The sequence below is a fragment of the Globicephala melas genome, chromosome 8 (assembly GCF_963455315.2).
Source record: "Globicephala melas chromosome 8, mGloMel1.2, whole genome shotgun sequence".
Taxonomy (NCBI): domain Eukaryota; kingdom Metazoa; phylum Chordata; class Mammalia; order Artiodactyla; family Delphinidae; genus Globicephala; species Globicephala melas.
In genome coordinates this window covers 24,930,861-24,955,302 of record NC_083321.1, presented here as the reverse complement: position 1 = coordinate 24,955,302, position 24,442 = coordinate 24,930,861, and the positions used below count along the sequence as shown (strand labels likewise).

At 36.4% G+C, this 24,442-nt stretch overlaps 1 protein-coding gene across 2 annotated transcripts in view; it reads left to right on the top strand.

Annotated features, from left to right (window-relative positions):
• The window catches only part of HIPK3 (homeodomain interacting protein kinase 3), a 96,129-nt gene extending 72,138 nt beyond the window's left edge, over positions 1-23,991 (top strand). The window contains exons 4-17 of one of the 2 annotated variants that reach the window (XM_030864768.3): positions 6,364-6,483; positions 7,621-7,707; positions 8,199-8,383; positions 9,453-9,612; positions 10,026-10,149; positions 14,721-14,842; positions 15,471-15,592; positions 15,684-15,845; positions 16,002-16,064; positions 16,357-16,653; positions 16,944-17,084; positions 18,582-18,817; positions 19,101-19,228; positions 20,090-23,991. In XM_030864768.3, coding sequence (XP_030720628.1) covers positions 6,364-6,483; positions 7,621-7,707; positions 8,199-8,383; positions 9,453-9,612; positions 10,026-10,149; positions 14,721-14,842; positions 15,471-15,592; positions 15,684-15,845; positions 16,002-16,064; positions 16,357-16,653; positions 16,944-17,084; positions 18,582-18,817; positions 19,101-19,228; positions 20,090-20,566 — 2,424 coding nt within the window. In that variant the 3' untranslated portion in view covers positions 20,567-23,991. The remainder of the gene's footprint in view (positions 1-6,363; positions 6,484-7,620; positions 7,708-8,198; positions 8,384-9,452; positions 9,613-10,025; positions 10,150-14,720; positions 14,843-15,470; positions 15,593-15,683; positions 15,846-16,001; positions 16,065-16,356; positions 16,654-16,943; positions 17,085-18,581; positions 18,818-19,100; positions 19,229-20,089) is intronic. The other variant, XM_030864772.3, reaches the window with a different exon arrangement.
• Positions 23,992-24,442: the final 451 nt, after the last annotated feature.

Sequence of the window (24,442 nt, the reverse complement as noted above, 5' to 3'; positions counted from 1 at the left end):
TGCGCGGGCCTCTCACTATCGCGGCCTCTCCCGCTGCGGAGCATAGGCTCCAGACGCGCAGGCTCAGTAATTGTGGCTCAAGGGCCTAGTTGCTCCGCGGCATGTGGGATGCCCCCAGACCAGGGCTTGAACCCATATCCCCTGCATTGGCAGGCAGACCCCCAACCACTGCGCCACCAGGGAAGCCCTAAGTTGTTTTTTTTTAAATCCTAAATTGGTTTGGACTCTGAAATGCTTTTGTGCATCTATTAAAATATTCACGAGTGGGGTTTTTTGGGGTTGTTTTTTACTTTAGTCTATTTATGTGGTTGAATTTCATAAAATTTCCTCAACTCCCTGGATTATGATCATCTAATTAGGATGTAAAAGGGCACGCCTCTGTCTGTTATCTGTTTCCTATTCTGGGCATCAGCTGCCATGATATACTTGGATACCCAATTGGGGTGTTGTTGCTATTTTATTTTTTTAACTTATTTTTTGCCTTACAGTGACAGTACAGTGGGCAATAGTAGTAACATTACTAATTAATACTTATCGAGTTCTTTTGGGTGCCAGGAACTGTCAACACTTTAACTCATTTAATGTTCACAACAACCCTATGAAGTTTTATAGATGAGAAAGTTGAGGTGTGGGGAAGTTTAATAAGCTTGCCCAATAGTCTAACACGGGCAGTCTGAATCTAGAAGCTATGCTATTAGCAGTAGACCACCTCTACAGTACTTCATGGATAATGATACTTTCAAGACACTAAGAGTCCAGCTGAACCCTGCTCTAGTCTGCCCTAGCTCCCTGGCACTGACCCTCTTCCAGACTCCACCTCTACCCTACCACTGTCAATCTACTATTGCTCGAAGAGGGTTTTCACAGTCTGTATATTAGTTATTCAGATTCATCAACCTCCATTTGTATTCTGTCTCCAGATTTGAGTTCTAGGGAAGGAACCAGCAGCCTATGCTAGTTTATTGTTTTGTCCCGTGATAACTTTTTTTAAAAATAAATTTTTTAATTTTTATTTATTTTTGGCTGCGTTGGGTCTTTGTTGCTGAGTGCGGGTTTTCTCTAGTTGCAGTGAGCGGGGGCTACCCTTTGTTGCGGTGCACAGGCCTCTCATTGCAGTGGCTTTTCTTGTTGCAGAGCACAGGCTCTAGGCGCGTGGGCTTCAGTAGTTGTGGCTCACGGGCTCTAGAGCACAGGCTCAGTAGTTGTGGCAAATGGGCTTAGTTTTTCCACGGCATGTGGGATCTTCCCGGACTGGGGCTCGAACTGTGCCACCAGGGAAGCCCCCGTGATAACATTTTGTACAAATATTTATCTCTCAGAATATATGCTGTACAAGATATTCTTCTTCTGTTTTGCTTTTGTTAATAACATTGCTTTTAACAACAGGAGTGTTTGTATATTACAAATATATCAGCATTATTTATAAAGAGTGGAAGCCCAGCCAATTAATTTGGAAATTCAATTCAACAGAAGCACAGAAATTCTATATTTTATATCTCTAGCAACAGCTGCAAAATATTATAAATCTAAAATTGATAGAACCAAAAAAAGAGACGAAGCCACAATCATAATTAGAGATTTAAAGCACATTTCTTTCAGTAATTGATAGAGAAAGTAGATAGAAAAATATCAGTAAGAATATAGAGGATTTGAACACATGATTAACCAAGTTGACCTAGTGATACAGGCATAGAGCACTACACCCAATACTACACGCAAAACTGCAGGATACATACTTTTTTTTTTTTTTTTTTGGTACGCGGGCCTCTCACTGCTGTGGCCTCTCCCGCTGCGGAGCACAGGCTCCGGGCACGCAGGCTCAGCGGCCATGGCTCACGGGCCCAGCCACTCCGTGGCACGTGGGATCCTCCTGGACCAGGGCACGAACCCGTGTCCCCTGCATAGGCAGGCGGACTCTCAACCACTGCGCCACCAGGGAAGCCCAGGATACATACATTTTAAGTGCACATGGAACATTTACAAAAATAAAGACTTTCTGTGAAATATATTGTAACATCTCTTTCTTAACCCTTGTTGTTATGTCTTTTGTGTAACCTATATTTAACCTTGTAATATTGTTTTTTTCAAAGGAGGTGAAAAAGACTTAACAGTATATGTGTAGTATACTTCAAGGCCAATTTTGAGTCACTAGGAAAAACTTTTCAGACTATTTAAATTCTTTATTATGGGCTTTGTGTTCTAGCCCTTTAATCATCTGTGTCATCTCTTAAAGTCTTTCCAAGGCAATTTCTTCTTTGAATTTTGGATTCTACAACTAGGCACTGACCATGTTGAGAATATATTTTGTCATATGTGCATTTTATTTCCTTTTGTATACAAATGTACTTACTGTGTATGTGTAGAGAAGGCTGCTCTGTGAATTGGTACTGTGCTTGGATCCCTTCCTGTCTTAATTGTAGGTATAGTGTCTCATTAGTGCTATATGTACTCAATTTGACTTATATTTACTGGGGAAATATCAGTAACATTCTAGGAAATTAAATAATATTTTTATGGATGAATGGACAGTATTTAATTGGTTGATTGTTCTTGAAAAATGTTTGTTAGAGTTTAGGTAGAATCTTATCCAGAGCAGCCGAAAGCCTGAATTTATATTCAAATTTTATTATGCTTGGTAATATCAAATTATATCTTACGTAAGAAGAATAGAGCTCACTCCAGGGGTGGGGGTGGGAATCTTTAAAGAATTCTATTTTGTCAAGCTATTCACGTTTCAAAGAGACCTTCTCAAGTTGGCTCAAGGAAAAGTTCATTTATTTTTGTGTGGACTGTCCAAAAATCCAAGAATGAGCTTTAATATGACTGGATTTTGTGAAGTCTGGAGTTGAAGGTGCTTTTAGGTTCAAGGCAACACTTAGAGAAATTAATAGGCTTTGGTAGAATTTCACTCTGGTGCTCGATCTTAAGTATAACTTAGCTGCTCTTTAAGTGCTTTTATCTGTTCTAACTTGCTACTCAGAATTCCTGCTCACTCTTAACTCTGGTTATGTTAACGTGGTCATCAAACTCTAGCTCTGCCTTATAACCCTTCAGCTTATCCTCCAACAGTATCTGGAATTTCTTAGTTTGCGTTTCTGACACTGTAAATCTGATTTGCTTAGCTTAATTCTAGTTGAGTTCACAAGGCAAATTTATGAAGTAATTGCTTCTAGGTCAGGTCCCCACCCTTCATCCACTGGAGACAGGAGGGGCATACAGATGGAACAAGTTCTTTTCAAATGACTGGCAGGCGTTACGACCAAAAATAAACTTGGCAGGTTCATTTGCCGTTTTGTTTTTTCAGTGCCATCTCAACTTCTTAGGTATATTAATTGCTCTATGGTATTCTCTTAGCACTTTGTTTTTTTTCTTTATAATGGCATTTCCTAGTTTAATTGCAGATTATGTGCTTAAATATTTATTCTACTGAATTTTTTGAATAAATTTTAAAGATTGGCAACATATTTTATTGTTCTGCATAGCTTTAGCATCTGACCCATAATAAATGCCCTGTGTAAGTTTGTTGAAATTGAATTGTTGAGCACCTTTCTTACCATCTGTGATACTCTGACGCAACATCAAGGTACTAAGCTCTTAGTACTTTTCATTTTCTGTTTCCTTAAAACAAGGAACTCAGGCACTTGGGGGATGTGGGGTGAGGGGGAGGTACTGCACTTTAATGTAACGAAACTAATTTGTAAGGTGGAGATTTTAGTTATTTCATGTAAAATTCGGGATACAAATATGCATGAACATAGACTCTTGTTAGGAGGCACGTAGTCTAGCAGGGAAAACTGACATGTAAAAATAATTGTAATGTAGTGTTATAAATGCATTAAAATAGTTACGTTCTAGGTGTGATGGTAGCACAGAGGAAGGTGATTGCCTCTGTTTTGGATGGTTAGGCATAGCTTTACAGAGGAGAATTTCTTGAATTGAGTCTTGAAGAAGGAACAGTAAAAGTTTGCCACGTGGATTTGGTGAAGTGGCAGGGAGGGGAGTAAGGAGGGAGAGGAACAGGGATGTTGATAAGTAGGGGTTAGAGAGCAATCTAGGAAAGAGAAACTAACCCATGCAAGGTTTAGCAGGTGCTAGACGGGGCTGGAGTACAGGAGCATGTAAAGAGCCCGGAAGAGATAAAGCTGGAGGGCCTGTGTGCCATGTTTAGAGATTTGGAATCCATCCTGTAGGCAGTAAAGTAATTTTATACAGGGGAGTAATAATCAGATTTTCATTTTATCAAAATGGCTGTTAGCAATTTCTTGTTCTTAGCAGTGTGAATAATGAATTGGGAGTGAGTGGATGGGGTCATTAGGGAGGCAGGTAGACTAATTAGGAGGCTTGTGAGATTGTATAACTCAGAATTGAAGAAGACCTGAAAGAGGAATGGAGAGGAGAGACAGTTATGAAAAATACTAATGAGGTAAAATTGTTACGGTTTTGGATGTTGGGTGATGAGGGCGAGGTACTTGTTGGGCATAAATTTCAGGTTTCTGATTCGGGTGGTTGGTGGTAGTCTCCAAAGGGGGAAATACATGAAGATTAACAGGTTTAAGGAAAATCAGTTTAGAATATGTTCACTTTGAGGTACCTAAAGGCCTGCCAGATACAGAGTGTCAGTAAGCAGTTGGATCTACAGCTCCAGAGCTAGAGATAAATATTTAGACATAGAATTAGAGATAAAACTATGGCACGTGGGGCTTGTAGAGGGAAAGAAGACAGATAAAACTCTAGAATGCAATGACATATAACAAATGGAGGAAGGCAGTTAAAGAGTGCCAAGAAGTAGGAAGAGAAATAGAAAAGAATGATGTGGAAATGAAAGGAACAGAGTTTTCAAGTTATTCACTTGAAAATAGCCAGTGGTGTTGAAGTAAGATAAGGATTAATATGTGACTATTAAATGTGTCAGTTAATAACAGGACATTATCATTTCGTGAGAGTAATAGTAAAATTCCAATTGTTGTGTGTTGAGGTTAGAATGGAAAGTAAAATATAGACCACTATTTTAATGCTTTTAACTGAATGAGAAAAGTGTTTTAAATAGTTAAGAGAGTTTTTGGGTTTTTTTTTTTGTTTGTTTTTAGGCTGGAAGATATTAAACATTTTTGTAGATCGAGGGCAAAAATCTCATACAGAGGAAGAAATAGAAGATGCAGGAGAGGATGGACTAGTTGTATTTGAGGTTTAAAAAAAGAATCCTGTGTTCTCAAACACAGTTTCAAGGGGTTAAGCCTCTGTTTATTCCCTGTGCTGCCCAGTTGTTGATCTGGGGAACAGATATTTGAGGGCCACCTATGTACCAGACACTGTCATGGGTGTACGTGTAAGAAAACAAAACAAAGTTCTTCCCTCATGAAATGTACATTCTACTGCAGAATGGGGTAAGAAAATACAAAGTAAATGTACCAGAATATCGGATGATAAAAAAGCACAGTAGAGAAAAATACAACAGAATAAGTAGAGATAGGGGTACTAAGAGGGGAGAGCTTGTTCTTATTTATTAGTGGGGCATGAAAGGCCTCATGAATAAGGTAACATTTGAGGTGAGAGCTGAAGGAAGTGAAACACTAGCCATACAGATGTCTGGGGGAACAGTGTTCAAACAGAAGGATGTTAAGTTCAGAGGCCCTGAGGCTGGAGCTTTTCAGTGTCCTCCTGAGAGAGCTCATCTACACTGTGTCCTCCTCTACTGACTCAAGCACACATATGCCAGTGACATAGATGCGTCCCCTCCAGTGCTCCCATAGCCCTAATTCACCACGTCAACTTGTCACTAAGTCAAGTAACTTGTCAGTTGCCTGTGTAGATTTCTCCAGTTTCTCCAGTGGTTTCCCAGTATTGCCTCTCAGAGTAAAATCCACACTTCTTAACCTACTGATAAAGCCCTTTGCCTGCTAGATCAATTTCGTCTCTTGCCATTTCTCCCTTAGTGAACTTTAGTCTCTGAATGTGTGGATGTATTCCTTTTATTTTCCATATTTACTCATATTATAACCTTAGCATAAATCATAATAATTCAGATTTTTTTCCATTCCTTCAGGGCTGACAAACTGTTTGTTCTTTTTGACCCAACTTGAGCATCACCTCATCTGGAACTTTATATGACTACAATTATTATATGTGTCTCTTCTTTGTTTTTCCATAAGGCATGTATTTATTATACCTGTATTATATCAATATATATTACACTGTATTATAATTGCTTACTTGTATGTTCCCTACTGGACTGATTTCTTAGGGCACACACTGTACATCATTTAATTCTTGACCTAACATCTACCTTAGTGTCTGATATAGTTGTTCAATAAATATCTAATGCAATAAAAGAATAACTCTTCTGTTTTGTAAATTATTTTTCAGATTCGATACATTTCTCAGACTCAAGGTTTACCAGGAGAACAGTTGTTAAATGTGGGTACAAAATCCACAAGATTTTTTTGCAGAGAAACAGATATCTCTCATTCTGGTTGGAGATTAAAGGTAATTCATTAAAAAAAATATTTAGAAAAACATATTCTAAGATACTTCATGTTCACAGATAATACCCTCTGTGCCTATTTTTCTTTCATTGCATTTTTTTTTTTTTTTTTTTTTTTTTGCGGTACACGGGCCTCTCACTGTTGTGGCCTCTCCCGTTGTGGAGCAGAGGCTCCGGACACGCAGGCTCAGCGGCCATGGCTCACGGGCCCAGCCACTCCGCGGCATGTGGGGATCTTCCCAGACCGGGGCACGAACCTGCGTCCCCTGCATCGGCAGGCGGGCTCTCAACCACTGCGCCACCAGGGAAGCCCTCTTTCATTGCATTTTTTTCTTCTTTTGAATTTTCATTTTTGACAATCCCCACCCCCCACTTTTAACGAGGAGAGTCCTTTCTGAATACCTTAGCTCATTCTCTAACCTGGCAGCACAATTATTAACTCACTTTAAATAGTTTAAAAAAATTTTATGTGTATCATTTTGTGTTGTTTATCTTCCCTACCCAGTTCTACATTTATTAAGCTTTATAGGACAGGGATTGAATCTAACCACTTACTACATAACCCAAGTACCTAATTTATTCCTGGGATTAGTAAATCTTTAATGATTCACTTCAGTTATTTTGTTAAGGATTTTATCTATATGTGTAATATTTTTTGGTCTGAACCTGAACTTCTCATTTTTTGTATACTTCTAAAAACTTACATTTAAAAAAATTATTTTATTTATTTATTTTTGGCTGCATTGGGTCCACTCTTTGTTGCGGTGCGTGGGCTTCTCATTGCAGTGGCTTCTCGTTGCGGAGCACAGGCTCTAGGCGCATCGACTTCAGTAGTTGTGGCTCGCAGGCTCTAGAGCGCAGGCTCAGTAGTTGTGGCACACAGGCTTAGTTCCTCCACAGCGTGTGGGATCCTCCCGGACCAGGGCTCAAACCCGTGTCCCCTGCCTTGGCAGGTGGATTCTTAACCACTGTGCCACCAGGGAAGTCCCAAAATTACATTTTTGATAGTTATTCTTTTGAAACTACTACTTGCCTTAGAATATTCAATATATTAGGCTAAATGTGCCAGAATTGAAGAAATAAAGGATTTACAAATGGTGGGTAATAAGATATTTTCCTTCTCTGATATATTCGATAAGACACTGGAAGAACATGAGGCTGAGACAGGAATGAAGTCTAAAGAAGCCAGAAAGTACATATTCAACAGTCTGGATGATATAGTGCATGTGAGTACCACAGACACATTTGTCAATCTTATGCTTAAGTTGGTGGAGTTGAATGCCAAGAATGCCAAAACACGTTAATCATTTTCTATATGACATAGAATGCTTGCTGTTTTTAAGCTTTTCAAACAAAATTGATTCTGAGGTTTCAGGGACTAAATTGCATTTGTCTTTATCACATATTTAATTTGTATTATTCAAGTATTTTCTTTAAAAAGGAAAACTCTAACAGACATATTTCTTTTCCTTACATCTCTCTAGAAGTGGATATTTGTTAGTTAAAAAAAAATTTTTTTCCTGCTTTGAATGCTCTTTGGTACCTCAAAATATTTTTGAGGATTTGTTAAACTCAATTGTTCTTTCTTATTTCAAAATAATTGTAGTTCTTTGTTCTTTCCTGTGTTGTGGGCTTTTTTTGTAAACTGTGAGACTTTAACATATACTACCTTGTATGGCTTATTTTTATTCGATGACTTGAAATTTTGATTTTGCAGGTGAACACAGTGATGGATTTGGAAGGAAGTGATCTTTTGGCTGAGAAAGCTGATAGAAGAGAATTTGTTAGTCTGTTGAAAAAAATGTTGCTGATTGATGCAGATTTAAGAATTACTCCAGCAGAGACTTTGAACCATGCTTTTGTTAATATGAAACATCTTCTAGATTTCCCGCATAGCAACCAGTATGTTACTCTAAAATCTTTTAAAATGATTCTGGAGAAATGATAATGCTGTTTGTGGTAAACCAGTGTGTTAGAAAAATGATTCAATTTCTTCATTAAATATAAGTAAACTGAGTAAAAAGAAGTTAAGCTAACTTGGCCAAGTTCACATAGACAGTAAATTGCAGAGTAGAAATAGAATGCAAATCTAAATCACATTCCAATGTTCTTTTTCCAAAATAGCATACTGAGGATGACTGAGTGATGTCGTTTTACATGACATTCTTACCTTAATAACCAGGCATATTTATAGTTAAAGGAAGTGTTAAGTTGTACCTCCCTCAATTTTGAGTCCTGCAAACTCCATTTTCAATTTCCTTTCACAGCATTTGCTTTTCTTGTCCCCCTTCTTTCCCCTCTGTGTTGTGGAAGGAAAGGAGGTTTTTTTTATGGGTTAGTAGAGAAGAGTATATGCCCAAATTGAGAAGGACTTAGAAGAGTTACCTTAGGCAAAGCTTGTGAATTCTTTGAACCCCAGTCCTCTTTTTTATAGGCTGAGGAGAGTAAAGTAAGTGACTTAAAATAACTTCTTTTAATATTTTTAAAATTTTGAATGAAGGAGGTAAAGGAACAAACTGATATTCGTTATTGTGAATTACAATTAAAATCGATGTTTTTATAAAGCCCAACTAGTCTCCACACCCCCAGTACTTAAAAATGTGTAATGGTTTCTGTATATATGTACTTTGAAAATAACATAATAACCACATACATGGTGCCATTAATCTAGGGATGTGGAGATCTAGTAGTTTAGAAAAAAACTATTTAGAGTAGGGGTCATAAAAGTATAACCAAAAAGTGCTCACTATTGCTTTGCTGTCTCAAGAAAATATTCCAGATATAAGTATATTCTTCTGCTTGCTTTGAAATTTGATCTTACAGGATTTCCTGGTAGAAATACTGTTGGAAGTATGCAGATTAAGTGCAAGCCATAGACTTTTTTTTCCTTTTGGAAATAATTTTTAATCTTAAACTACTCTAAACATTAAAAAAATAATATTACAATTACCTTTCGATTTTTCTTTTGCAGTGTAAAGTCCTGTTTTCATATTATGGATATTTGTAAGTCCCATCCGAATTCATGTGACACAAATAATCACAATAAAACTTCACTCTTGAGACCAGTTGCTCCAAGCAGTACTGCTAATCTGACAGCAAATTTTACTAAAATTGGCACATTAAGAAGTCAGGTAAGAACTTATAGTATTTGATAATTTATGCTCCTCTTTTTTTTTTTTTAAATGATTGCTGATTTGCTTTTGAAATATTCAGAAGTTTCCATGTCAGCAGTTAGAAGTTTCAGTGCTGATGAAGTCTTACTATGGCTGTTCTGTTAAATCTCTAATATTTCAGGGTAACAATTGGAGCATATCTACTCAAATCCATTTTTTTCCTTCACCTTTTATTCTTTCAATATGATCTACCTGCCCTTCTATGTCTCAACTCTACAAAAAGTAGACTTCAGTAAGATCAATTTCTGGGTCCATTTTTATCATAGAATTACGATTTATTGAAATGCATTTGATTTCTACTTATAAAGTATGTGTACAGCAATTAGAAGCCTGCTCTGTATAATGAATGCCATGTACGTCTATCGTTTCAGGCATTAACCACATCTGCTCATTCAGTTGTGCACCATGGGATTCCTCTGCAGGCTGGAACTGCTCATTTTGGTTGTGGTGATGCTTTTCAGCAGACACTGATTATCTGTCCACCAGCTATTCAAGGTATTCTTTTATTTAAATTACACTTTGAATTTAGGCATGCATTACTTTAAAATAAGTTTAGGCATCTATTCATTAAATATACTGCATGGGTTTTGGTACGTTTACTGCTACATTTGAATTTAATTTAAGCAGGTCAGTAGCCTTTAGACCAGTGATACTTCTTGACTGCAGCTCCACTGTAGTCATCATTAACAAAATGGACCATATGACAGTTGTATTTCCTGTAGAGTCTAGCATGATAACATACCTTAGTGGAAATTAATGAACTTGGAAAGGTATGGATTGTCCTATACTGGGTATAACTGCTCCAGATGTTCAAGTAAGTACTTATCTGCATGTCATCGCTGGACATTACAGTGATTGAGAGCTCAGTTCTTTAAGTTTTGGTCAGAGGATTTCTTTCCTAAAATATTGTAGTCTTGTTCTTTCCCCATAGCTTAGTTTGTTTGTTTGTTTGAAGATTGATTTTGATCAAATTGCCCTTATTTAGATAAAAATATAGAATCAAATCCTCAAGTGAGATGGTGACAGAATACCTTTGAAGATGCCATAAATTTTCACACTGAGGAACTTCTTAGTGGTAAAAGGGTGATAGCAGTGAACTTTTGGACTGGAATAGCTAGCATAAAGCCCTCTTTCCTAGGTCCTTCGGTAGCGTTTTGTCCTTGCTAGGCCGTGACATCTAGTTATATCTTAAAATCAAGAGATTGATTCCAAATGGGCCAGAAATGACTCTTTGAAGCATGGTGGTAATGCTGTATAGTGTAAGTGAGAGCTCTTGGTGCTAAGTTGGCCTGGGATCTAGTTCTCTTTCTGCTGTTTGCTCTGCCATCCCAGACAAGTCTGTTAACTTGCTTCAGCCTTTGTCAAAGAAAACAGACTGAATAGATACTATCTTGATCGTTTCCAGCTGTAATATTTCTGGATTCTGAAGGTTATATTTGAAATTTTTATTTCATTTAAGGATGTGAGCAACTTTTTAAAGTTTTTATTTTAATCTTCCCCACAGTGCCTAACAAAGCACCAAAAATATGTTTGTTGACTTGCTTGGCTGGTAATGAGAGATGTGAAAACATGGCAGCTCTTTAGCCACTTTGGTTCTACCAGGGTAGCTTTGGTCTGTTATCTGTGACAGTGACCCATGGCTGGTTTGGTAATAAAAATACCTATATCATATTGTCAGCACTCTTAAAGATGCTGTTGTGTTTCTTCGTTTTTCTTCAACTGTTTATTGTAGAGAAGTTCAAAGAATAATAATGTCCTTTCTCCTAGATTCAACAAGTATTAACATGGTGTATTTGTTCTATCTGTCTGTTACACATACACATACTGTTAATAGTAAGTCATAGACATTTTACTTCTAAATACTTGAGCATGCAAGACTGATGCTTTTTTGTTTTTCAATTAGTTACTACGTAAGTGGTATCTTGACAAATACATTTTCACTTAGATGAGTTTTTAATCTGTACTAATAGATTCTTAGGTTCTAATGATCTCTTCCGTGTACCAAAATCAGTTTGGGAGTCACCTACCTACAGTGTGGTATATTTCATCAAGATTTGGAATAGCAGGGAATTCCCTGGCATTCCAGTGGTTAGGATTCTGGGCTTTCACTGCTGGGGGCCCCGGTTTGATCCTTGTTAGGGGAACTAAGATCCTGCAAGCTGTGCGGCACAGCCAAAAAAAAAAGATTTGGAATAACAATTTTTTTTTTTCAGAGCTACCTTCTGTTTGTACCAAAAGGCTTTGTGGACACATTTCTAAATACAATTGGGCATCATTCTTAAAACATTCAATGAGGTTAGGCAAATCTTTTATCTTTTTATGTAGCTTATAATTAATAAAAGGTTAGTAACCTTTCTGTACATATGTTAGCAACTGCAAGTGGTTCCTAACAAGGATAACAGAAAGAAAAGGAGATACTTTCAGGTTCATTAACTCATCAAATGTGAAGAACAATAGTTTTAGAATTAATAGTGAGAGAAAGCAAAATATTTGTTCGCTTAAAAAACTGACAGGTGCAGTTGCAGCAGCATAACAGGCAGGCTCTGTAATATGTTGTCTCACTGTTTCTTAGTATAGTGTCTGCTTAGAAATGAAAGCTTTCCCTCTAATCCATTTTGGCATCTGTAGAAAATCCCAGTATTGACCTTCTTACCCCTTTACCTCATAATGTGCTAATCCATTTCAAAGAAACATATTTAAATGATTATTGGGTAGCAGTTATGGTACCATTATACTTCGGATTTTAAAATAAAATTTATGTCTCTTGTCCTTCACTTTAAATTTTTTACCTTGGGTCTACACTGTTTAAGTTCATCATGCATTTCATATATTTTAGATACTATAGATACAACATGTAGGTATAGCTATATGGATGCCACATTCCTAATATTGTGCCATGTTTAAAGTACAGAAGACTTAGACAAGCTTTTACTTAACAAATTTGAGTGTAGGTTGTTGTATTTACTAAACAAGCATTTAACATTATTTGGCAATAGCTACTTATTCATCCCCTCTGGATGAAAACTGCTATTTTAGAGTCAAATGCATTCCAGCAAAATTCTCCTCTGTTGTACTAGAACAGTCTTTAAACTTTTTGTGTCATGCTTTCCAGGTATCAAGCAAATGTAATCGAAGATAAAAATTTTAGCCAACCTAATAAGCATATAGAAAATTAGGATCTGAACCCACTTTTTTTTTTCTTTTTTCTTTTTTTTGCTGTACGCAGGCCTCTCACTGTTGTGGCCTCTCCCATTGCGGAGCACAGGCTCCGGACGCGCAGGCTCAGCAGCCATGGCTCACGGGCCCAGCCGCTCCGCGGCATGTGGGATCCTCCCTGACCGGGGCACGAACCCGTGTCCCCTGCATCGGCAGGCGGACTCTCAACCACTGCGCCACCAGGGAAGCCCTGAACCCACTTTTGAATTTGATTTAAAAAAAAAAGATTATAGGAGAATTCTTCTTGTCTTAAGGCATTGATTACGAGGAGAATTTAAGGGCAATCTTTTTTTGGGGGGATTTAAGAATTTGCTCTGTGATTTCATCCTTATCAAAGTGAGGATGCTTTTTTCTCTGATGAGCTTCTCTATTGCTGCAATATATCTACACAGCCTGGGTGTGCTTATATTCCATTCCTTGGAGAATTTGCTGATCAAGACATGCTTTTTGGAAAGAGTAAGAAGGTCATTTTAAAAAAATAACTCATAGATCTTTGTAGATCTAATTCACATGTAGCTCTTTTTTTTTCTTTGTCTTTTTTTAACTTTTTTTGGCCATGCGCTGCAGCACGTGGGATCTTAGTTCCCTGACCAGGGATTGATCCCTCACCCCCTGCATTGGAAGCACAGAGTCTTAACCACTGGACTGCCAGGGAAGTCCCTCACATGTAGCTCTTTAGGTGGAGTTCAGAGGGTAGAACACCCTGTCAGTAGGATAAGCACCTCTGTGAAGAAAATAAACACAATAAAATTCTCCTTAGAATTATCACTTACAAATATTTGTGCAATAAAAAGTATAAGGTTATTTTTCAGTAGGAAAAAAAAAAGAATTGTTTTTAAAAAATTTTTTTTAAATGGCTGATCACACAAGGTCACTTTTATCCAAAAACTGATTATGTTTAAATGATCTGCCAGCCCATATTGAAAGTAAGTATAATACAATAGACTGGAATTATGAAGTAGTGAATTTATTCTAGTAACTCAGCTTTCTAATCTTAGGAGATATCCCTAAAATCTTGTTAGTCAAAGTTCTTAGTTGGTGTAAAATACTACTTTACTCTCTTAAAGTTTAGTACCATAAGACTTAATATTTGCAAGGTGCTCTTGCAATATGTGACACAGGCATATTAATATTAACAGGATTAACGTGGGTAGTAATCCTGCTTTCTAATTTTCCTAGGGGGTAAGCAAAATGGAACATGTTTGTCCTGGAGTTCCAGTAGCTCTCCACTAGAAATACTAGTAGATTAAACCACAATGATAAATGCTTAGTTGTATCATATAAGGCAGAAAAGTTTGTTTTTTGCTTTTCCTTTAGAGGTTGAAATGAGTGTGCCATCCTGAATTTTATTGAATCATGTAAACCATCATGGCCATTGAAGTTGAAGTTGTGATACATTCCTCCTTTGGTGACGTGTATAAGATCCTATCATAGTTTTAAAGAAGAGAATACCAAGCATAGCTAAAAGTTTGTGTGAAAAGATGAACATTTACCTGCTAGAGGATAAGGATGTTGAGCCAGATTCACCTCTCCGTGTCTTACCAGTGGCAGAACTTTCTAAAAGGAAAGGAAAGCTATAATAGCAAACTTTAAAAGGAATGGGAAGTTTCAAAAACAAATCATTCAACTTTGAAAGAGTAGCTTTATAACAATTTTTGGAATGAGGTACCACAAGGTAGATAGACAGTATCTCACTTTCCAAATAGATTGCTTTCTAATATTATGAAAATTTTATGCAGGGAATTTTTTCATAATCCTAATAAGAATTTTAGCAATTCATAAATTTAAGAGTTTTATAAGGTAACTCAGAAAAGTTTTTTATTTGAGAACTGTTCTTTTCTATTTCACAGGTATTCCTGCAACACATGGTAAACCCACTAGTTATTCAATAAGGGTAGATAATACAGTACCCCTTGTAACGCAGGCCCCAGCCATGCAGCCACTACAGATCCGACCAGGAGTTCTTTCTCAGGTTGGTAATAATTCATTATTTTTACATATGTGCTGTCCTCCTTTTACTCAGGTAGAGGCACTAATCCATTTGTGCTGTTGGAAACAATGAAAATGACCTAGATGGGAATTCGATCCTTGTAGATTATTGACTTTAACTTTTATAATTATTAGAAGATTGTTACTTTTTTTTTTAATTATTGAATTTTTTTATTTTTAAAAATTAAAAAAAATTTTTTAACATCTTTATTGGAGTATAATTGCTTTACAATGGTGTGTTAGTTTCTGCTTTATAACAAAGTGAATCAGTTATACATATACATATGTCCCCATATCTCTTCCTTCTTGCGTCTCCCTCCCTCCCTCTCACCCTCCCTATCCCACCCCTCTAGGTGGTCACAAAGCACGGAGCTGATCTCCCTGTGCTATGCGGCTGCTTCCACTAGCTGTCTATTTTACGTTTGGTAGTGTATGTATATCCATGCCACTCTCTCACTTTGTCCCAGTTTACCCTTCCCCGTCCCCAGATCGTCAAGTCGATTCTCTAGTAGGTCTGTGTCTTTATTCCCGTCTAGAAGATTGTTACTTTGAGTTAACTTGTATCATACTAGTTTTTCTTTTGTTTTTGGTTTTGTTTTTTGCTGCAACAGACATGGTCTGGTAGAACACAGCAGATGCTGGTACCTGCCTGGCAACAGATAACACCCATGGCTCCTGCTACTACATTAGCTTCTGAGGGTATGGCTGGTTCACAAAGGCTCGGAGACTGGGGGTAAGTTAAAAACAAGGGTACTTCTTTGTGAATAGTTTGCAAACTAGATATGGTAAAGTAGAGATTCAATTTTTCTAAATTTTCTCCCTAGGAAAATGATTTCACACAGCAATCATTACAGCTCAGTGATGCCACAACCTCTTCTAACCAATCAGATCACCTTATCAGCCCCTCAGCCAATTAGTGTGGGCATCGCACATGTTGTGTGGCCTCAGCCTGCCACCACCAAGAAAAATAAACTGTGCCAGAACAGGTTGGTATTGATATTTTAACTTTCCTCTGCATTTTGAAAATTAGTCATTAAAATAAATTTTGCATGTACGCCAAAGGGTCACTCTGTTGTATTCAAAATGACCTCTTTGATAGCTTTGTTACAAACACTAAGCCAGCTCCCTTCTCAATTTCTCAGAGGTATTTTGGTAAAACTAATGGAATGGGAGCCAGGAAGAGAGGAAATAAATGCTTTCAGTTGGTAAGATTGTCTTTATTGCCTTTTGATTTATTATCTACCTATAATTTTAGACCATTTTAGATACTCAGATATCACATTTACCAAAAAAAAAAAAGACCATTTGAATATATGTAAATGCAATCTACACTCATATTTCTAGAGGTATTTTATATATCACAGACTCATCTGTATGTTAGTGTGTTATAATCTTAACAAGTGAAGGTTTTCATTGTTAATTATAACAAGCTGTCTTAGAAAAATGTCATGTATATATTTTGATTATAGGAATAACACATTGTTCCTTTGATTGCAGGAGTAATTCATTGCAGAATACCAATATCCCACAATCAGCATTTATTTCTCCAAAGATAGTAAATGGGAAAGATGTTGAGGAAGCAAGTTGCATAGAAACACAGGACAATCATAACTCAGAAGGAGAGGCAAGAAATTGTTGTGAAACTTCTATCAGGCAGGACCCTGATTCATCAGTTTCAGATAAACAGCGGCAAACCATCATCATCGCTGACTCCCCGAGTCCTGCGGTGAGTGTGATCACCATTAGCAGTGACACTGATGAAGAAGAGACGTCGCAGAGACATTCGCTCAGAGAGTAAGTGCCAAAAGCAGTTTCCCGCGATTTTCCTGCCTCCTTCAATAATGATGGCACCCTCTGCTGCAGTGGGAAGAAAAACTTTGTGATTTATTACTTGTCTGTTCATGTCCTTCAGAGTAAACTTCCTGAATAGCATTTAGCGTGATTACTATAGCATTTTTCCTGTATTATGAGCTTTAGATTTTTGTCTTAACTGTTTCATATCCTTAATTAAATAATGTAAATTTTGGCTACTTGGGAAGTATGTTCTCATTTTTGACCCAGTTGTCCCTTCCCTCTTTACTTAGATGTAAAGGTAATCTGGATTGTGAAGCTTGCCAGAGCACCTTGAATATTGATCGGATTTGTTCATTAAGTAGTCCTGAGAGTACTCTGAGCACCAGCTCCTCAGGGCAGTCCAGCCCATCCCCTTGCAAGAGACCGAACAGGTAAAGGAATTTCAATAGCAGTACATTATAAATACTAAGTCTACTAAAAAGCCTATGATTTCTTTTGTTGTTGTTTAAATTAGTAAGTACCTGCCAGTTTACCACAGTGACTTCTCTCTTGATCATAATTTTTGAACTAGATCACCTTTTTATAAACTCAGGTTTTAAGTAGTAATTTTCTTTACTATTACAGAACAGATCTAAATGAAAAATTGAGGTTCTAATAAATGATTTTTAAAGAATCATTTGTTTTGAAAGGGTGAAAAAGCCACATTCTCAACTCCAGCTCCACAGACTACTATTGTAATTTAAATTTGGAATAAGAACATATACTTCAGCAAAATAAAAAGGAATGTTTTGCATAATAAAGTAATGACCCACTGTCAGCAGAGTATTTGCTGATTTTTTTCTCTCATAGTGATTGATTTGCACGGTTTCATGCATATTTCCTTCCTACCCTTCCTTTTGGCCAGGGACGTGCCTTGCCACTAAAGTAGTGAGCTTCTCCTAACCTGCATGAGGTACTAACGCATTAAGAGATGAGCCATAAAAATTTCAGTGAAATACATTTGATTTTAGCTTTTAGAAATTCTTTTTTTTAGTGGAAACAAAATTTGAAAAAGTTCAGCTTTAATTTTATTCGTCTTCTCTTTTTTCCATAATCAGGAAATATGGTTTTGAATAGTTTGGTTATAACTAAGCTCTGTGGAAGCATAAAGAAGTATTAACACATCTTCTTATAACTTGTTTATAATGTGGTTTGGAAGTTGATATTATACATACGTATATGTAAATACACACATACATGTAAGATGTGTATATATATAAATAAAATACAAAGATAAAAATATATAATTAAAATATACATATAAAAAGAGGTGCTTCAAATTGTTAAGTATGAAGTGAGTAGTAAAACAATATAAATGCTGTAGAAATCCCAAGGAGTTGGGGGGTGGTGGGCAGGGCCCAAGGGTCAGGGCGAGAAGAGAAATGGGACACTGGCTAGACCTTCAGAGAGGTGGGAAAAACCTTTCAGATAACTGGTTAGTTAAAAGGACCCAAATTATCATTAAAGGCACATATATAACATTAGAATTTAATCTGAAATATGCAAGTTGCATGCTTATGTGTTTGTACATTTCGTTTCAGTTATCCAGAACAGCACTTCTTTTGTAGTGTCTTGATGAAATCTTCTGTAATTTATAAATGGGATTTTATGAACTGCGACTAAGGATCAAGTGGGAAGGGAAAGGAGGGAAAAATAAGTGCCAAGAGTGTGTTCCTAGATAGACAGAATTAGGGTTAGCAGTCTGAAAAGAGAATTAATGTGGGAGTCTAGGAAATCTATGAAAAATGTTTTTTTGATAAGGAAGAAGTTGTAATTAGGTATGAAATAATTGAATAAGATTCTTATCAATTTGCTGGGAGTCTGGAAATTATTTAACTTTAGATTTAACATTGAAAAACATTGTTCATAAAAATACTTTCTTGTTGTAGTATGTCAGATGAAGAACAGGAAAGTAGTTGTGATACTGTGGATGGCTCTCCAACATCAGACTCTTCAGGACATGACAGCCCGTTTGCAGAGAGCAGTTTTGTGGCGGATACGCATCAAAACACAGAACTGGTAACCTCTGCTGACACAGAAACCAAACCAGCTGTTTGTACTGTTGTGGTGCCACCAATGGGACTAGAAAATGGATTAAATGCCGATGAGCATATGGCAAACACAGGTAAACTGAGTCCTCTCTATTTCCCTGATTGTCCCTTAAAAGGTCTTAATTTAGGAACATTAGAGCCAAAAGTCATCTCTGAATTTCCAGCCTGACCCTGCCAAATCTATTGTACAAAGGAGATATCTTCTAATATCACCCAGTCCTTGGAAACCATGAGATCTTTTCTTTTTATTTAATTTTAAGGTTCTCAAATCACTATTGTGTAAAATATCTAAAGACCTTTCTAATTTTTATATAAGAAGGAAAAAGTAGCTACTTTCTGGTATTTTGTTGTTGCCAGATTCTGTATGCCAGCCATTAATAAAAGGACGATCTGCTCCTGGAAGATTAAACCAGCCTTCCGCAGTAGGTAATCGTCAGCAGAAATTGACATCAGCATTCCAGCAGCAGCATTTGAATTTCAGTCAGGTATGTTTGTGAATTTATGAGTCTTTGGGATTCAAATTTAGCAGTTTTCTAACTGGGGGGAAAAAGATTCTCACACTGTATAAAATCTTAATAAATTTTTCCCTTTTCATTATCCCAAGTGACTTAAAAAGTAATTGGCTTAATAATAGGATAATTATCCGATTATCCATGGAACTTGAATTTTTCAGAAAGATTAGGTTCTTAGGTTCTCTTAAAGTTTTTTAGTCTGTTTGTTGTTTTAGGCCCTTTAAATCAGAATGCACACCAATGCATTGATGGTTACATTTCTTGTGTGTTAGTTGTGATGGTGAGAGATGCCTTATTGAGTACTTGCCATCTGGTCAGCACTGTGCTTGGCAGTTGTGTTTGACTTGGGGGAAAGAAAAGGTCATAGGTATTGGAGTCAGACCTGCGTTCACATCCTGGTTTTGCCAAATGCTATGTACAGTACCTTGGCCAGGGCTCTTCAACAAGTCTGGACCACAGTTAATGGAAATGATAGCTATATAACTATAATTAGAATTAAATACAGTCTCGTACGTAAAGTGTTAGTCTTACATATAATAGGTGCTCTGCAAATGGTAGCTATCAGTAGTGGTAGGAATAGTGACACTACTAGCAGGGGTAGTGGCAATGTTAATATTATAATAATATGCAGTAATACATATTAAAATGCTAATACTAATATATATATAAAATTGATCGATATTTTTCTCTACTCTGTTTATACTTAGTATAAGCTAAGATCTGAGAGATCCTCTGTGGGTTATCAGTCACAGAGTATCTTGTAATTTCCCTTTTTTCCCTTTCTTTTTGACTTATAAAATATGTAATTAATCTTTTTGTTTTGTTTTTGGATAGGTTCAGCACTTTGGATCTGGGCATCAAGAGTGGAATGGAAACTTTGGACATCGAAGACAGCAAGCTTATATCCCTACTAGTGTTACTAGTAATCCATTCACTCTTTCTCATGGAAGTCCTAATCACACAGCTGTGCACGCCCATCTGGCTGGAAATACGCACCTCGGAGGACAGCCTACTCTACTTCCATACCCATCATCAGCTACCCTCAGCAGTGCTGCACCAGTGGCCCACCTCTTAGCCTCTCCATGTACCTCAAGACCTATGTTACAGCATCCAACTTATAATATCTCCCATCCCAGTGGCATAGTTCACCAAGTCCCAGTGGGCATAAATCCCCGTCTGTTACCATCCCCAACCATTCATCAGACTCAGTACAAACCAATCTTCCCACCACATTCTTACATTGCAGCATCACCTGCATATACTGGATTTCCACTGAGTCCAACCAAACTCAGCCAGTATCCATACATGTGAAAATTCAAAAGAGTATATTGAGGAAGCTCAATGATATAAACATTTGATTAAAAATAAAACATGGTATTTAATAAATATTAGCCATGGCACAAGAAAATTATTTTTGAATCATGTAGACTTGGGTGCAATTTAAACAACTTTGAGCTTTAAAAAAAAACTCACTTTTAATGTGTTTTGCACATTTGGTATAACTTGTCTTTGGTCATGTTATCTTCTTATGTAGTAACTCTAGGCAGGTGACTTATGGGAGCAGAAGTCCAGTTTTGCTCCCACTATTTTTTATAAAATTGCCTTCTAACTAGTGCAAGACACGTCTATATTTGGGAAGCCATTCTGTGTACAGACTTAGAGCAACAGATGCACATTTGTCAGAATTACAGCATACAAGTGAATTGTATTATCTGTGTCTTAGTGTATAAATGTTGGGTCACTTACCTAAGAAATTGAGCTATTGTTCTTTACATTTGCATGTGTCTTTTGCATGGGCAAAATGTTGCCTAGACTTTGCTCTTAAATGTTGTTCTAATAATCTCAGCTGCATTGTAAACCGTTCCCACACATAGTGCCTTAAATATTTGAGGTTGTTAATGTTATTACTATATATAAATGTTGAGGACTGCAGCACTTAAAGTTCAGACTTACTCTTTAGTTTCCTTTGATGGAGTAATGTTCATTTTTGGTTTTGTGTGATATGATTTCAGGTTGTAGCTGTGTTTTCCTTACTAAGAGGGCAGCATGTTTGCTATAGCTGAATTCTGCTGTCTTGATTTTTCAGAATGATCTAGCTTCAAGAAAAGCAAGCAGGTAGTAGTGCTTAAGAAAAAGTGATTCAGTATCTAATGGATAGTTGATACCTGTCACAACACAGCATTTTATATACTGTTAAGTGAAACTGCAATACAATCTAAGTTTATTTTGGGAGTGTTTGCTGTATAATTGGATTTAATAAAATGTTTAGAGATGCAGTACAGTAGGCATGACTTTGAGTAGATAAAGAAAATGCTCATTGATTCATGATGTGGTTTCATCCTAGCTTGGGCAAACCATGCAGTATTTAATAAATAGTAGCAGAATATTTACCATTGAAGCTTGAAAAGATGTGAGTTCTTTGTGTGCAATTTTTCATTTATGCATGTGAGAGGGTTTGTTTTGTTTTGTTTTTAAGTATTTTTACATTGTAGTACTTGTTTTGCTTGTTGGTGGTGTTTGCTTATTTAATACATTCCGTCAGGGACAGAAATTACATGCTTGTTTTCCTAGGAAGTGCGTCTTGGGTTTTTCCCTTTTTTTTTTTTTTTTTTTGGTGGTGGTGGTGGTGATGTTTAAATGAAGTTGCTTTTACAGCACCAAAGACTTAATCATCCATTTCCTATATAAAAGGTAGCTACTTTTTGCATAGACCTCAAGTATATTGTAGTGTAGAGGTGGAATTTAAAGGAAGGTATTAAGCAGGCTGTGTTTTAGCTTATGGGCAAATAATAAATTGTATCATTTATCTTGAATGTATCATAGATAAGCTGCTATATAACGATTGCCACTTCAGATAGCTGTGAAATTAGGTGATTAACTAGTTGTTATTTAGCCTTCTAATTTCTGTATAAGTCTAATTACATGAAATAGAAGTTGGGGTTTTGATTTTTTACTTTGCTTTTCTGTTTGGAGTGTCATTGTAACTACTGTATTGTAAATGATGGGAAAAAATTGCATATGTTATTTTGGGGTGTGTTATTTGCATCAGTATTTTATCTCTATTAATGTTTGTGCTCATCACTGCATATAAAAAAAACTGGGATGTATCAGTGTAACTTAATTTTTAATTTTCATACTGGCATTGTAGACACTTGAGAAAGCTGTATCTTGCAGGCTTGACTTAACTTTTTTTCCTTAAAAATCTGGAATATAATCTTACAGCATTTACTGGAATAAACAGTACAAAGCATTTGAGTGTAAAACTCCAACTGTTTTGGATTTACAGCATTTCTTTGATAAATGAATTGCATACCACTAGTACAGCGTTGACAATAAGCTAATAATGGATAAACTTTTCTTTACTCCATGAATACAAGCAGTGTTTTATTTAATAATCATCAATGAAATAAATGTGCCTGAAATTAATTTTAAAAATTACAGTATTAGATCATAAGATTAAAACCAGCAGTACATTTTTAGTCACACTGAAAGTGAAGGACTTAATTTTCCCCACAAGTTTCAGTGTTTTTAGTAATCAATTCTATGCATTTTATATAAATAGAAATATATATATATATTACACATAAAAAGGAATAGCCTAAGATTAATTTAAAAGATTATTTACAGATGGCAAATTTATGGAGTCACTATTTAAGTAAACTTGCTGCCCTCCACAGCCTTCTAATTTAATTTATCTGGTCCAGCAGTTTACTGGTATCTGCTCACTTGTTGGAGAAGAATCAGTGCTGGCAATGGATGTTTCAGAAACACCAAGTGCAAAGGATTGATCGATGTTTGTACCAGGTACAAAACTGGCGCAGTTTTCTTCCTGTTCAGGGCCGTGTTCACTACCCTGAAACATCGTATTTTCTGTATTTCTGTTCCAAGACTGAGATGTCTTGTTAAATTGATGGTGAATGATAAACTTCAATGTTTTCATAATATAATAGTCCTGTTTGATAAAGGCGTACCCAAGTTAAGTACACTGCTCTTAACTGATTCTAATCACGTGCTTTTTATGTGTTTAAGAAGATTAAAAAAAGATCCAAGATCCTGCTAAAATCTAAATTTAGCATACTGAGAAAAGAATTTGTACTCTCTTTAAAACCATTTTTACCAGTTTTCTTTGGTTTTACTGCTTTCTTAAATAAAACACTGCATGACTTCCAAGTTGCGTATTTGCATACTACTTTAATTTACAAATTTTTTTTAATCAAATATCTTGATATTTCGTTTCTTTTCCTTCAGGGTGTTTAAATATGTTACTGTAGTAGCAAAACTTTTTCATTTTAAAAATCTCTACTACTAATTTTAAAGTTGATTTGTGTTAAGTAAAAGTTAAATCATACACTGCAAGGTGTAGGAAGATTTGTTTTAAAGAACCCAATGATATAGATTTGATTACTGAGTTTGAACTGTTAACTGTTTAACAGTTTTAGACTTGTGGCTTTCTTTCTTTGGTTTGTTTTTGCTTTTACTTCTATGCTACACTAGTTTGCCATGTAGCAATTGCACTGTGCAATATTACAATAAGGACTGGGAAAATTTTTATGGATGTAATGTCTATTACGGTTTGCGATAGTATTTCTCTCTAGTTCTCAGTGATTTAAATGTGACCAAGCCTTCTGTACTTTGTCACAAAAAGCGGGTTTTCCAGGTGACTATTTTGGTGAGTGTCAAAATAAGAATTTATGGTGTATTACTGTCGATTCACTTTGAATTAAAATATATATATTGCAGCAAACTGCTTGTTGACTTTTTTTCCACCCCAGTACTACTTACAGGGTAGGGAAGGAAAAGGTTAGGAGCATTGAGTTACCTAACTTAACATCATCGCATTTAATTCTCAAAACCACCTGTGAGATATAATGTTATCTTCATTATGTAAATGAAGAAATGGGCTCAAAATATCTAGGTAAGTTGCCCAAACTCCCAGCACTAATGAGTCGTGAATCTGAGACGTGAACCAGGCTGTCTAACCAAACCAGTCTACTTTCCAGCAGTTCTTTTTCAAACTGAAGTCTGAGGTAGTGTGCCACAGTACTGTAACCACAGGATAACCAGGGCCTGCTTCCCTTGAATATTGTTTTCTTGAATATTTTTTGAGGTAAATATTTCTGTTCAATGTGCATGGATGAAGAATAGGGAATTCACGTGTATTTTTAAGATATAAAACATAAGGCTTCA